This window comes from Ochotona curzoniae, unplaced genomic scaffold (genome assembly GCF_017591425.1).
Source record: "Ochotona curzoniae isolate NIBS_2020 unplaced genomic scaffold, NIBS_Ocur_1.0 contig_43, whole genome shotgun sequence".
Classification (NCBI taxonomy): Eukaryota; Metazoa; Chordata; class Mammalia; order Lagomorpha; family Ochotonidae; genus Ochotona; species Ochotona curzoniae.
Genome location: NW_024466218.1, coordinates 9,651,455 through 9,667,714, shown reverse-complemented (window position 1 = coordinate 9,667,714; position 16,260 = coordinate 9,651,455). Strand labels below are relative to the sequence as shown.

Sequence of the window (16,260 nt, the reverse complement as noted above, 5' to 3'; positions counted from 1 at the left end):
GGCGGAGAGATGCCAAAACTCCAGAGTGAGCTTTGACTGTCATTTTTATATTTCTTGTAACAAGCAGGTCAGCTTTGATAATCATGAATTAAGCACCCGATTGAATAATAACAGTTATACCAACTACTGTACTTCAATCAGACTTGCTAAAGAATGACCAAGGCATGTATTCAGGCTCTGAACATTCCACATGACAATTCTGCACATTTCACTGCAAAAACAAACATAAAGAGGAAGGAGTGGTAAGACCATGAGTGACAGGAGAGGGGTCGGACAGGTGTCACATTATGGGTAATAAATAACAGTACATTATCTTTGAAAATAATATTTTGGCTAAGGAAAACGTCCTCTAAATGATTCAGTAATGTACTTGCTTTTTTTTCCCCTTAGATACATCCTTTTAAGGAAAAACAATAATCTACTCCCCTCCATCATTAGTTAAATGAGATCTAGAAAAATCTCTTCTACTTTTAACCAGTTTTTCCACGAGTGTAGATATGCCGCCTTCTAAGCTTTTGGACAATCTACATTTGGTACTAGTTATGCTGTGGTGAGTCTCAGTGAATTCCCCAGAAACAATAACTTTAACCTATGAAACCAAAATCAATATCAAAAAAATTCACAATCCCATAAAGTCCTTAGTTCCCCTAATGCAGACAATGTGTTTCCCAATCTCCCAGCATTACCTTCTAAAACAAACTGCAAGAAGTTACATTTCAACTATGTCATCCTGCCCATAAGCCCAACCCTTTACTCAAAATCATCCTCTTTCGGTTAAAAAACCGTACCAGCTAAGGTTCATCTGAGGCTTTGCATCCGCCAAGTCTAAACGGATTACAGACATCCTTTTCACCCTTCTCCCTTATTTACAACAAGGCCATAAAGAGAGTCCGCAGGACTAGCCACAGGCTCGACCTTAATCTTGGTGAGTCACACTTAGAAGGCACCTACCACCAGGCAGAAAACCTGCTAAAGGGCGAGAGGGAATATTTACTTAATAGAATCTTACACCAATACATTTTAAATCAAAATTTTATTAGATTCAGGCTACAAGTGTTTAATAAGGTTAAGAGCAATTGGCTCAAGTCAGACATCAAATACCAGGCTCATGGCTTGCAAACTGGAGAAACTTTCTCAAGGCACTTAACCTCATCAGCCCCTATTTCACTGACAAATGGGAAACATCATAGATTTTGTCCACCCCGAGGCTTTTTTTTTCATGTAAAGTGCTTAGCATGTGGCATAATACAAATCATCAATAAATATTTGTACTTTGGTTATCGAACCCAACTCTGTAATTTGCTTGACAACATAAAGCACATAAAGTACCCAAAAAAACTAATGACTATAAAAATATGACTTCTTACTATAGGAACCTGTAGGATGAAAACAATAACTGATATGTTCCAAACTCACATATAACACAAGCAAGGACTTACAAATTTCTAAGTTTACACATTTAAAAAAAAACACATAATGCACTAGCTTTATAACACGCTATCTAGAAAAGAGGTTAAAAGATATAATTAAATAGCACAAAGATGAATGGTCTGGAATAACAGTTTTAAACTCTCAACTACATTGTACTCATATGTTAATGCCAAAAACTCATCTTTCTTCTCAAGAACAGAACACACGCATCATAAATGCTAATGGAATGAATAATTGCCTGAAAATTCCAAAAAGCTCCAGGACCTTGCAGAGGAAACTCTGACTGCAAACGAAATACCCTTAGTAGGTATTTAAATTAATAACTTCATCTAATGATGTCTATTGACCCACAACTTCATTTTAATCTTCCAATGTCCCATAATTTAAGCATGTAACACTCCATACACGCCCATCTGTGTAATAATAGCTCTCCCAAGATACAATTCCTAAGAGACTGAAATGTTATATACGGATGACGCAGTTTGCCTACAAAGACCTTAGCTTGCTAAAACAAATTTAATAAAAGAGCTCCAAGTAAACAATTGTCAAATGAATTTTACATGAAAAAGTACAGGATGATTTTCTGATTCTTTTTGTCTTACAATTTCTGAGACTTACTCTGAGAAATTATACACAATAGCTTTTAGAAAACCTGGCTTTAAAAAAAAATTCCATAATTTTATTCCTTCAGAAAAACAAGTCAACTAAAAAAAGAAGTTCTCCTGTCAGCATATCAACTTCTAGAATTTGAATTATGTTGTCAAGTTTCATACAATGAAACAAAACTAAGATCATTTATGCATGTGGCAATTAAGAGAACAAGCAAGGAAATAAGAAATAAAGAGGAAAGCACTACATTGAAAAAAATTAAATAAAAGCACTCCAGTTAAATACCTATTCCTCCCCAAAGAGTTTCACCTTCATAGGATACTCAGAAAGACTCACATGGTGAAATTTCATATCCATTTCTGCTTCTATTTCTGCATTGAAATATTTATAGAGTGCTCAGTGTTTCTGGAGTAAATTATACCTAGCTCTTGGTGAAGCTGAAATCACCTAAATTACCTTTTTTGTTCAATTATTTGGAAGACTGGCAAAAGAAAGCTTGACAGAATAAAAAGATATATTAAGAAATGGCCAGGTCGTAGCTATAATTGCATAGCTGGTGGCTCTGGAAGCCTTGAGAGCTATATGCAGTCACCACAGCTATTTCTACCAAAGGCTTCAAATAAAATCCAAATCGATTTATCCTATGTGAATATACACATTATATCCGAACATGAAACATCTTAAGCCACATATTCCGTTGGTTTATATACTGGTAATCATAGAACAGCTAACAGCAGTGCGCACAAAATGAAGTACAGCACTGTTTTAAACATTTTATTATGAATACTTCCCCCAAAATTCTAGAAATATTCCTCTGATGTACCACAAACTCTGGAAACATTCCAGATACTGAATCACTTTTAGTTATCAAATGTTTATCTGCTCCTCAAACTCATATATTGAAGGCTTAACCCTCAGTGTGGCTGTGTTTAGAGATGAGGCCTCTAAGGAAGTGACTGGGGTCATAAAACTAGGGTCCTGATCCGGGATGAGAGCCCTGGGGGTTAGCACAGAGCTCCGTGTCTCTGCAGAGCCAGGAAAGGCTGAGCGAGGACAAAGCAAGAAGGTGGCTGGCTACAAGCCAGGAAAAGAGCGCACTGACGTTCTCGGGCATCCATCTGGGACTTCAGACTCCACGACGAGGAGAAATAAAGGTGCACTGTCCGAGCCACCCAGCCTCTGGTCCTTTGCTGTGGCAGCTGAACACACCAAGACGGTCATTCTCAGTGTATCTTAGATTGGGAAACTGGGCCCTCCTCCAGACTAAATACATGAGCTGTGAAGGATTCTTTCTTCTCACTTAGCAATCCAATTTAATGCCAATAATATGATAACTACCAAAAGCACACATTAAAGTCCATGCTTTCTCCCCCACTGTGCGCGTGCATACACACACACACACACACACACACACACACACACACACACACACACACACAGAGGAAACAGTTCATAAATGCTTCGTGGGGCTGTTTTTACTTTTACAATTATGCAAACAGAGTGGAGGAAATAAGCTACTCCTTGGCAAGTAGTCGGCCCTGCTGCAATGATGCTGCCTGACCACAAAGTGTTCACAATTATCCAAACCCAGGTTGATTAGAGCTGGGAAGCTGAGACCTAATCTTCAAGGTTATGTTCCACCAAACGATGTCTTAGCTCAAGACAAGCTTCCACAGTAATAAATGACCTTGGTACTCCCTAAAGAACTATTCCAATTATTTCAATTAGTCAAAAAAAAAAAAAAAAAAAAAAACGAGTTTTAAGTTAAACAAACTTCATGGATGAAAGAATACAAGCTTATTTTTAAACAACTGGAAATATTCATGTACAAGCTATGACTTCTTATTTAATGAATCTGGTATCTTTTAACTCAAATCTAAATAATTTTTTATACAAAGAACAAAGAATCAACAAGCTTTGATACATACATACATTTCTTTCTCTGGAATGTAATGAATCCTCTACTATAAATTACAGGCTTGGTATATGGGGAAAAACAGATTTAAAAAGTGGGAACTGAGGGTAAAGTGACAAGATACACGTGAAGTTCAATAGTCCAGTTAACAAACAGCAAGAATTTGAAGAGTGGTGGGAAAAAGCAGCATGCAGAAAAGCAGACACACACTACCTAAGAAGCAGCAGGCCACAGTGACAGGGAAGAAGCAGTTAAGAATGACTCTGCTGGAAATTTCCCATCTGAGTAACGATGATTAATAAAATATTTATTGCAAATAAAAGCTAGATCATTCCAGAGGCTTGCTCATACACAATATACACACATATAAATATATGCAAATTGCCCTGTGTTTCTGTTTCATAACACTATTGACTCCTACTTCCCTAAGCAGCTGACTGTGCATACCATTTATACAATGAGAGAATCAGATGCTAACAAATGGCAGGGATGACACTGTGAGGCAACACAACAATTCCAAAATGCCCCCTATGCAAACACACTAGACCACCATTTCAGCATGAAAGGAAAGATGCCAACATGGAATCTGGAGATAAGAATTGATTTTGCAATAGAAATTATTTGTGTTTCTGTCTTATCTCTAGACAAAACATTTCAGCGGCAAGAAAGAATCATCTCCTCTAGCACTAATTAGCAACATAAATCTCACCGAGAGCAGTGCCAAGAAATCTCACTGTTTGTCACGATACATGGTAATAGATGTTCTGACATTCTATCCTCTTTAAAAAATGTAATGTCTTTAACAAATCACAGTATGCAGTAAAGATCCCAATTTCAGTATATCATAACAGACTATCAAAGAGAAAACGTAAAAAGCATTAAGGAAGTTAAAACAAATTTACTGTAAGAATTCCCAGCCAAAATAGGAAAATTTCTAAAGGCGTGGACTGTCAAGTGCAGGTTCTATGGCACAAAATCTAACAATATGTCCATATTTGGAGCAGTATCAAACGAAGTAAAGATTATTTATAAAACGTTTTGAATGTCCTAAAGGGAGAGGTAATTACAGGCTGCTGTCATGTAGACAGATGATGGAATTTGACTTAGATATTTATAAAAGACAGTGTCTATAATATTGCAAAAATGTACTTCATATCATTCCTGTCACCTAACAGATGACTTTTATTGCTTTGTGTAGTGTGAATTTTTAAATTTATTTTATAATCCTCTCACACACATAATACATTATGCTCATATTATCAAATAATATGAAAACCATTATCACAGTTCACTGCTACATCAGTGACAGGTACTTGTAACGATAATGCCCAGTACACAAAACAATTAGTCCTAACTGATGAATGGCTGTTTTGTTCCCATTAGTTAAGCGATGCAAGCCTCACTACTCCCTGGCCTTGCGGGCACAAGATGTCACAATAACAAAGCGCACAGTCTGTTGGAAGCATCACATTAAAACCTGCATGAGACACAGCAGAGAAAAACCACATCCTGAGGGCCCAAATCCCCTCAGTCCTCTTCGTAAAATAATGATAACTGCTCATCAACAAATCAAACTCAGAAAAGCAGAAGTGGGACAGTCCCCGCTCCCAAGTCATCCGAAGACACACAACTAAGTTGAGTGGATCCTCTGTTGTTCCATCAATACTGTCAGTGACTGCAGACAAGAGCCCACACTGCTGCAGCACCCCAATTACTGAAGACAGTGCAAAAGTTGATGCAAGCAGTCCAAACAGGAATATCCAATGTCCACCCAAAGAAGTAGCAGGCTGAGCTATGCACACTTTAGCCTGCTGTATACAAGCAGCAGGCTGCTGCATTCTAAGGTTCAGATCATGCCAAACAGTCAGGAGTGACTACATACAAAGGAATAAAAGCTCCAAAATCTCTGAATCAGAAAATTAAGATTAAGTGAATAGGGCACAGCTAGACTGAAGTAAAATTGCACTGATAAAATCTCTCTTATTAAATACAAGGGAAGTAAAACTTACCAAATGGATTTTCATTAAAAAGCTAATCAGGAATAGCAAAATTTTACTAAGATCCAATTATCAGTTTCTTTCAAAAAATACTACATGGCCTTCTGACAATTTATTCAGCTCATTTTTGGAACCATAAAAAAGTACTTATTTCATTTTGGCTTTTGCAAATAGAATTTAATCATACTCTATACATTTTCATCAATAACATGAAGACGACACACAGAACATGATGTAAGAAAGTCGGCCTCTGTTAGCAATATGTACATGAAAAGTATGTAACTTGAAAAGGCACATAAAATGTCAAGGATGTCATCAGTCAAATTAAGCAACAATATCACACACACTGAACACATTCAAGCACCCGCAGATCCACCAACACTGCAGCCTACTTTCTGGACTGCAAGTGACAAGTCCAAACCAGTGTTTCTCACGGTGTTTGAAAACAAACACCACCACAACTTTATAAGACTGAAGAAAAGTTGCTGGAGTCTCAGCATGCATAAGCTTCATGATACTGTCATGAAACTGCTAGGCGTTTTCTGATTAACACCACCACCAATTCTTAGGATGGATGAAAAGCCAAGCTTCTGACTCTGGTTGAAGTCTATGTCATCACTGAGGTCCAGTAAACCAACATCTTCAGGAAGACAATTACTGACTCAGTCACTCCTGAATGTCTACTTGAATGCCAGGAGTGTTGTATGCCAGGAGTCCCTACTATTCTGCCTTGAATGAAGGGGTTCACAGGCAGGCAGAAGAGACATGAAGGGACAGAGTTACAGGAAGCAAGGGACATGCCACAGAAGACTGGCCTGGTGCTTGACAAACAGCCTCACTGTAAGCCCAGGTCAGCATAATGATGGAAACAGCTCCTCCACCACTCTTCTTTGGGAATGCTGGACACAGTTTGAGAAAAGACTTGGGATCACTAAATTGCATTTTAAAAAAAAACATAATTAATACCAAGAAATTAACCACCTATGTTTCACATTAGGAAGGTGGAACGTCCAGATTGTACTTTTAAAAATATATGCACAGTCATACTTCATTTACACAGCTATCTTCAATATTCGGCAAACACTTAACAGCGTGAAAGACAAACATCAGTATCTGCCCCTTCAGACAACAAACATAATATACGTACAGTTTCAAAATCACTAAACTTCTATATACAATTATTTTAGAGATGATTCTAATTAAAAAGTATAGAACCTGGAAACAAAGGAAAAGTGAGCAAAAGTGCATGGACTATAACTAACCAGAAAGAGCCGAGCTAAAGGAACAGGATGGGTACAGACATTTGGCCCAGCAGTTAACATGCCAGTGAAGATGCCAGTTAGGATACCCACATCCCAGCTCAGTGTGCCCAGTTCTAGCTCCCAACTACAGCTTCTGCCATTGCAGAGCTCAGAAGCCAACAAGTGATGGCTCAGAGCCGTTGGTTGCCAGATACTCATGTGGGAGACCTAGACGGAGCTGCCAACCTCTGTTGTGACATGCACTAGCACATGTCTCTCTCTCTCTCTCTCTCCTCTCTCTTTTTGTAGAGTTAACTTTAAAAGAACTGTCCCTTGCTATATGCCTTTCCTACGCAACTTAGGAATTAAGACATTGTTTTCGATAATACTATACTACTTCATTGTCATCTGTAACAAGAAACATTTAATATGTTTGAGGGGAGGGACACATTTGGGGACTCGAAGACTAGGTTTTCAATTTCAATACTAGTATTCTTTAAAAACGTTTCCTTCAGGTTTTTACTTATTCATTTGTTTTTGCTAATAACACGTGATTAAATCTCTTCCATATAATATTCTGAAAGGAACAAACTTTGGAAAAATGTGAAAGAATGCTATGATAACGGATTTAATTAAAATGCTGTTGAGAACCATAGTGAAAGTATTTCATACATCTCAAGGTACCCAACAACTGATAGTCTCTGCATCACTCCTGTGGAGATCAACAACATCTTAATGAACAAATTTCCAACATCTGCATGTAAGAGATGCTTTTCAGGTCTCTGTTCACAGATGCTTCCAGCACAAAGACCACAATGAATAGGGGTTGGTGTCTTTCCATTTGTACCACCTTTTTCTTGGCTTTTGACTCGGGCACATTTTCAGTGCTTTCTAATTGGCATAATACCTTCAGAGGTACTGACAGGCAGCAAGGAAACACCAACTTCTTCCAGTTTTCCTGACTGTATTCCCTTAGTCCGCACACTGAGTCTGGCTTAGAACAGGATCCCCTTTAACACAGCTCCAGCAAAGAACCTCCCATTGCCACCTCTCCTTTGTGGGGGAGTCAATGAATTAATGGCACACGCTGTGTAGTTACACTATTTCATGCTACTTCTTCAGAGCAGGCAAGAGAAATGTCCCCAAAACAGGGAAGGAAATTGGAGAGCTGATGCCGTATATCCCAGTGAAGTATGATGTCCCTGGAAATAAGACAGATTTCTCAATAGCCAGTTGCTGATGCCATCTGCACCTTAAGGTCACAGCTGTCACAGGTGCAACCTTGTGTTTAGGCAGGCCAGCCTCAGGAGGGCATTTCTCCCAGTGGTTCTAGCCCCACATTAAAACATTCGGAACCAGCTCAGGCGGTTCAGTTTTCACAAGGCTGCAATCAGTGTATGCTCAGTGGCTTACTGAAAATTCATGTGCAAAATTCACCCTACCAAACATGATTAATTACAACATGCATATGATATCACAGTGATTCTACCCAGCAGAATGTCTTTTTCCCCTCAAGTTATATCAGTGATATGACCCTAAACTGCTAACCACAGCCAAAAGTGTAAAATTAATACGTAAATAAAAACAAGTATCACAGGTTGGCAAAATGTACTAAAGCAATACAATGGAGTCTGACCTGTGCACAGTAAGGAACAGAATCCTGATATACTCTGTAACGTGGATGAACTTATCAAATCATCACTGCTAAGAGAAAGAAGCACTCACAGGGGGCTACACTGCTCTGGATTCCTTTATGTACAATGTACAGTGCAGCAAATCCACAGACTCAGAACATGACTGTGAGACAGGCCGACAGACTGGGGAGTCACTGCTCGTGGGTACAGGCTTTCATTGTAGTGGAACAGATACATCCTACAGTTAGGTAACAGATGACTGTACCACTTGTAAATAAAGTACAAACCACTAAACTGTATTTTAAGGGATACATTTTATAGCATTTGAGCACTATCTGAAAAATGTATTATCTTTCAAAATAAGGGCTCAATAGCTGAGAAAGGATGCTTTAAATAAAATGCAGTTCATATAAGAGGACTAACTTTTCAACTATATTTATTGGTACTAACATCTTGGCAGAGTGGAATCACTTTTATATCGTAGAGTCTATTTAAAAGGCCGTAACATTGTTCCTCGTTGACTGCACACTTTCAGAAACACAATCTCCTCTTAGAAGAAAAACACCAATAACTCCGACCTCGGGGTAAGTCACACAGTGCAGCTCTTTGTGGAGCAGGCATACTCTATATCAATCCATCTCACGTAATCTATCAAGTTCATAGGCATTTCCAAGAAAATCTTAGGTCATGCAAATATTCTGTAATAACAAAGCAATTTGCAGATAGTTATTTCATAATCAACTACAATACCAAAATCTAGATTCATGAATTGCTTTGTACCTAGTGACAATGATTAATGAAAATTAATATGTTTAAAATATGAATACTGACCTTGTTTCTTTTAACCCTTCCTTCTGAATGACTTCCAATATTTGCTTTGCTGTCATTGGTGAGTTGGGATGTTTTTCTAGTGCCTAAAAAATAAAAATAAAAGTAAGATTGCTAGATTACTGCATGGGAGCAAAGTGAAAACTTATGTGAATCATGCAACCTTTGCTGGAACTTTAAAGGGGAAGGGGCCTTTATTTCAACAAAACATCCCATCCCACAGCTCAAGCATTGAAAGGGAGAAGTATAACAACAAATAGGGGCCATTATTTTTTTCAAAGTTATCAAGGTATACACACCAAAACAGAAGAAATGCAAAACCCAAAGAAACCATGCTATTAAATGTATATAATTTCCTTTTTATTTTTAAAATGTGTTGACATTTTATGTGTAAATACATGTTTTCAGGCTATTAAAATGTATCCTGTGTTTCCAAATCCTTGGAAACATGAAGCCTGAATAGTATTAATAGCAGAAAACAGAATTCTGGTCAGAAACCACTTCAATGGATTTATGCTTGGGTCAATCTCCTTATGTATTAAAAAAAGGAAGAAGAAGAAGAAGAAAGGGGAGAGAAAACAAAACAAAACAAAAAAACCCTTTAAGGTCAAAATGTTAAAGGAAACAAATAGAGGCCCAACTACCTGGCAGTGTGTTTTCCAGTTCAGCTCAGTTTCCTTATCTTTGCCTTTTCCAATTAATTTCCAGTAACCCTTTTTCTTTTCCCATTCAGCCCATCTCTGTTTTATGAACTCACTCCCATTTTCTTTCTCTCCTCTTATCATGTAGACCTAGCTGTTATGTCCACAGGCCTTCAACAGAGAAATCAGGTTCCTTGGTGTTCCAAGGATTCAACCCTACGTGGTGGAAGGAGTGAGCATCAAGTGCTCACAGTGCCCACTGTCATGGAACCAAGAACCCCATCTGGGTACAAGAAAGACATCTGCACATGTGTTCAAACAGACCATCTCTAAGACCAACTAAAAATACTATACAGGAGCTTGGTGTAGCTTAGACATGATTATGGACTAAAAGGACCATTAACTATTATTAAGAATTAACAAGGTAACCCTAAAAACTTGAACCTGAAAAAGTTTCCAAATGTGCTCAAAATAGCTCCGTGATCTTTTATATGCTCAGTGGGCAAACTTCATCTAGCTTATTTTCAAAGGACTTCTTATTCACTAAGGTCCTTCTAGGAGCTCCATGTCATGAGCCCCTCTTTATGCCTAGGCCCCTTGGCAATCCTTTCCTTCCCAGCTCCCAGGCCATTTCCCTTTTTTTCTTAATCTGGTCCAGTTCCTCACTCATAGATAAATTGTTTAAAGAAAACAGAAATATGAGCTACATTAGAAACAATATATATATAGGGAATCAAGTATCTCAACAGGAAAGAAGGAAAATGGTCCTCTCAAGACACTGGAGAGCTGAACTGAAAACTGGGAAAGCGGAAAAAAGAAACATAGGCAAACTTTGCCGGGAAGAAGAGTAAAATGTAAAAATATTGGAAATAAGGCAATTAGGAAACTGCATCACGGAGTTGAAAGGGGGAAGATTAGATTACAGAGATCATGGGGAAATGAAGAAACAGGGAAATAAAACATGGAAATAAAAATAAAACAAAACTGGGAGATCCTCAAAAGAACAATAAAGTAGTACAGTGCATAATTATGAGGTGTTTAAGCAGGGAGGTAGGCACTGCCCTCCAAGGGAGGCAATGTTAGAACAGTAACGTTCTCCCATGAAAGCCACGGGGAAAGGTCAAGAGGCACAGACAGGAGTATGCAAGCACAGAAGAACTGCAGCAGGCGAGGCACAGAAAAGTGGAAAGAGGAGGACCAGGCGAGACAGCGGGGAAGTGGGAAAATTGAGCTGAACTGGGAATGTGTGGTGGGAAACCGAGCAATTCTAGACAAGGCTGAAGAGGGACACTACAGCGTACTGGACAACGTTTTCACGGACATGTGGGTGCACTCGCAAGTGGGGTTACTCACTGTGGAGGACTCCCTGTTTCTCTTCCTGAGCACAGGCCCCTCAGCACACCTGGACAGCTCCTCCCAGCAATTGAGAGAATTTGGGTAGCCCTGTCCCCTTCTCTATGACATCACATCCTACTCTACAAAGGAAGTAAAAGTGCCAAGAATTACATCAAAAAGTGGATGAGAGGCAGGGAGGAAATGATGGAGCCACACAAAACACCAGAAGCCACCCTCTGTTCCTGCAAGACAGAGAAAGGAGACACAAGAGGTTCCTGGGTGGGAACAAGCTTTACTGCACTAGCTACGCACATGAATAGAACAAAAGAGGAAGAAATTACCTTCACAAAACAGAATACTGATACAATCAAAATAATGTGACACATGGCAGAGACAGGAATCAGACAGGCAGCCATACTCCAAGACATGAGAGTGGGGGAAAAGGCGAAGTCAGAGCAAAATGACATCCTGAGCCAGCAGAACCAAAAGTTAGGTCAAGTAACTGCCCATTGCTCTAGCAAGCTCAAGGCCTTGACGCACTGGGCTGGCCCTTGCTGCCTGAGCTTTGCACTTCATTTTAATGAGATCGTCAAAGTTTTCTATTCTTAAGCAAGCAACTCCATCAGTCTTTCCTGCTGACTTCTGCTTTAATAATCAGAAGTCCCTTTTATCCAGGAGACATACAAATTCTGACAAATGCTTCTTTCATTTACAAAAGTACTGACTGAAGCCTGCAGCTTCCATTACTGAGCTATGCTTCCTGGGACATGTTTTATAAGCCCCATGTGGTTCATTAGGTATCCTCTACCATATATTAATGTTAGGACAATAAAAACCTTTCCAACTGTGGAACTTTACACAGCACACACAAAAGCAAAGCTTCAGTTCTTGAGCTAGCGTTGCTAGAGCTAAGAGCCATACACATATTCCCTATGAGCACTGCTGCGAACCATGAATCTTCTCAAATAAATATCAAATGACTATCTACAGGTCGTATCCAGGTTTCACCGATTTTCTGGGAAATCACTGTGCCAGCACTATGCTGTTCTAACTACTACCATGTTGTGATACACTCTCCATTATCCAAAAAGGACATGGCATCCCTTATTCCGTAAGTTTCTAATCACTTCATTATTTTCCCAAATGAAATTGATACTAGAATGAATGACACAAGTAATTAGATTTGAAAAAATACACACATTATTCAATTTAATATTTAATAAATTGGAATCATCTTTAAATGAAGTTTTTTACATTTACCAGGTAAAACAATGCATAAGCTGGGGCCCGGCAAGGTGGCACAGTGGTTAAGGTCCTCGCCTTGCATGCCCGGGATGCCATATGGGCGCCGGTTCTATCCTGGCAGCCCCGCTTCCCTTCCAGCTCCCTGCCTGTGCCCCGGGAAACCAGTCGAGGACAGCCCAAAGCTTTGGGAACCTGCACCCGCGTGGGAGACCCGGAAGAGGCTTCTGGCTTCAGATCGGCATAGTATCGGCTGTTGCGCTCACTTGGGGAGTGAATCATCGGACAGAAGATCTTCCTGTCTGTCTCTCTTCTCTGCCTTTCCAATTAAAAAAATAATAAAAATAAATCTTTAAAAAAAAAACAATGCATAAGCTTTTTTCTTTCTTATGATGTCTCATATTCTGTTATTAATAAATATGAAAGCCATTAAATTGTGATCCTCGCTGAATGCCACTAGGAATACCTATAGCTATAATTAATAGAACTAGCACCCCCCAGTGAAGACCATCTCTTCCAGATGAAGCAAAACTGATCACAGAGTTCAGTCTTTACGTAAAATGTCCTTTCTCTCTTTGTTTAAGAAATGGTTCTCCCGTGTTAATGTCACACTTGTGGTTCTGCTTCACTCTGGCTTAGAGTCATCTGGCATCCCTCGTGTGCTCAACCCCTTTCGATTCTCAGCTACCTGTTTTCTCTGCATTATAATGTCAGCAAAGGTGGCAAATTCAGCACTGCCCTTCAAAAAGGGAGATTTTCAACAGTTAGGGACACAAAGTCCCCCACAATCAAATCGGCTCCCTTCTGTTTGCTTGATGGGTTGTCAAGAAGTGAAGAGACAGGTGGAACTGACCAAAGCTCCACTGGGTCTCCCTGTCTTTACTTATGTACCCACATCAGCGCCTGTCTCAAAGACCTCAGGGTCCAACTTCGAAGCAACTCAGCCAAGTCCAAGAAATCTCCTCCTTCAGACATCTACCTGCCCCAGCATGGAAGGGAAAAAAAGTGGAAAAAGGAAAAGAAACTGCAAAATCTGGTGTAGGCTGTGTAAGAATACATTTTTCTATGAAACCGGTTAAATCTTAAAGTACTTTTCTGGTCCAGGAACACTGGGTCAAGCATGGGGGCTTCTCCAACAGAAACCTCATTTTATGTTTCCCTAAGACAACACATTAGACCGGTTCTGTTTAATATTTAATGCATAAGATGTTGGTCCTTCAATCCCTACCTAAACCTTTCCAGTGAGAGTTTAGTAATTTGATTAAAAGGAAAAACTTACATAAATTAAGAATCATTTCAATGATACATGAGCATGTGTGCATTTGTGGAATCCTAAATCGGTACGTACGATGAAGTCTTCTTCCTCTTTCTAATGTTACTGTGTCTTTTCTTAATCCATAGTGGCAGTTCATTAAAGTGTTCAGCGGTTTAAACTCTCTCATCTCAAGTGAGTGACCAAGAGGCTATAAGCAACAATAATTCACTGTACAGCTCTCTGCAATTACAGAGTTCCTTGACAAAGTACATGATAATTCATTTATGTTCACACAACAGAGTATTATATCTGATCCTCACAACTAGGTTAGATGCACAGAGGTGATATTAATATCCTCTGAGATGTGCAAAGCGGAATTCATTGATCTGAAGCTATAAAGCTAGTAAGCAGTCAAACACAACTTTGATACTCGATATTGATGTCTTCAAGCATTGGCAATTTCTAAACATGTCAAGAACATTAATTCTTATAAAAAATTCATAAGCATTAGGTCTCCCCAAAGAGCTTAATAATGTTACGTTAGAGTTTAGAATTCACTTTTTAAAAAAAAATCATTGTTATTCCAAATATTCTTAAGATATCTCAAAAGGTCTGTTTCATTTTGACGGAACATGAATGTTAATCAGCAGCCTTCTTCTCCTGAGAGTACAAATCGCACAACGAACAGACAGACGTTTGCCACTCAGCTCTACCAGGTGCTTCTCAGTTCTTTCCCAGGATTCCCAGTTACTTGTTAAGGGGTTAAAAATGACACAATTTTCTGCACCCCTTGACCATACATTATGAGAAAATTGTAACAATGAATTAATATTAAAATAGGACTGAAAAGAAATAGAAAGGATGCTTTAACAGTCCTAAAACTCAGCTTAACTTCATCCAGAAGCAACAGTCTCCAGAAAAGTCCTGTCCCCAAGGTCTCCCAGCCCGGGAGGAGGGGACTGGCCCAAACGACACTGACAGCTGCTCCTTTTACAATTAACCTTCTTCCTCCTCAACAACACAGGGTATTTACATAAGCTAACAGTCCACAGTCAAAATATTACCTGCACTACCTATTCCATAAACCCTTTAGCAATCTCATTCCTCAGAATCAGAGAGAAGCAGAGCTGCATTGTTGTATGAGGTGTTAAGCCACTGCCTGCAAGGACAGCATTGGTTCAACCCGTTTCCGATCCAGCTTCGTACTAACACGTCCAGGAACTCAGGGGAAGATGATCCAAGTATCTTGGCCCTGTGACCCATGTGGGAGAGATCAGGCTAGAATTCTAAGCTCATGGCTTGGACCTGATCCAGCCCTGGTCATTGGGCCCTTTGGGGAGCAAACCAAAGCATGCCAGATATCAAGACATCTCTCTCTCTTTCCTTTCCTCTGTGTGTGTGTGTGTGTGTGTGTGTGTGTGTGTCTGTTAATGTATGCATATATGTATGTATGTGTGTATCTATATTTGTCTTTTACATGTAACTCTGCTTTTCAAACAATAAATAACTTTTTTTAAAGGGGAAATAAAACATTTCCTTCAACTCTCAGATAATAGTTTAACTTGTACTCTCCCTTGATGGCACCTGTCAAAATTGTCATTAATTAGTGTTACTTTTTAATAATATTCTTCCCGCTGTATTGCCACTCTCATGAAAAAAGTTTCCAACCTCATTCCTGTCAATATCTCCAGACTGCAGCACTACTGAAAAGGCTCCAATAAGCTAAGGGCAAGTTAATTTGGGAAGATACTTCAAGTCATTCTGTATTTGGAATTTTTATGGAGTAAAAGTGAAGGTTGTGAGCTTTACATCTGGACCCCCCCCCCCCCAGGAACTCCTGCTTAGCTGTCTGAGGCCAAGATAGCTAAATTCCCTTCATTTCAGTTCTTTCACCTTCTCATTCATAAAAATATCTTGAGAACTAAAAAAGCTAACAAATGTACACTACTTATTTTGATGAACCAAATGACAGCCCATGTCAATGAACATTAACAAATGGTAGTCACTGCTCCTGGCTGGCAGAAGAAAAGCCCCTTGAACACAGCCTAAAAAATAAGTAATTTTGTTCATCTATAGAAGAAAGCTGTCAGAAAAATGGTGGGTGTTCCATGTGGCCTCTCTGGGAGAACCTG

At 39.2% G+C, this 16,260-nt stretch overlaps 1 protein-coding gene across 1 annotated transcript in view; it reads right to left on the bottom strand.

The window, feature by feature from the left end:
• The window catches only part of ASXL3 (ASXL transcriptional regulator 3), a 132,804-nt gene extending 123,069 nt beyond the window's left edge, over positions 1-9,735 (bottom strand). The window contains exon 1 of the mRNA XM_040984705.1: positions 9,659-9,735. Coding sequence (XP_040840639.1) covers positions 9,659-9,714 — 56 coding nt within the window. The 5' untranslated portion in view covers positions 9,715-9,735. The remainder of the gene's footprint in view (positions 1-9,658) is intronic.
• Between the last annotated feature and the right edge of the window lie 6,525 nt (positions 9,736-16,260).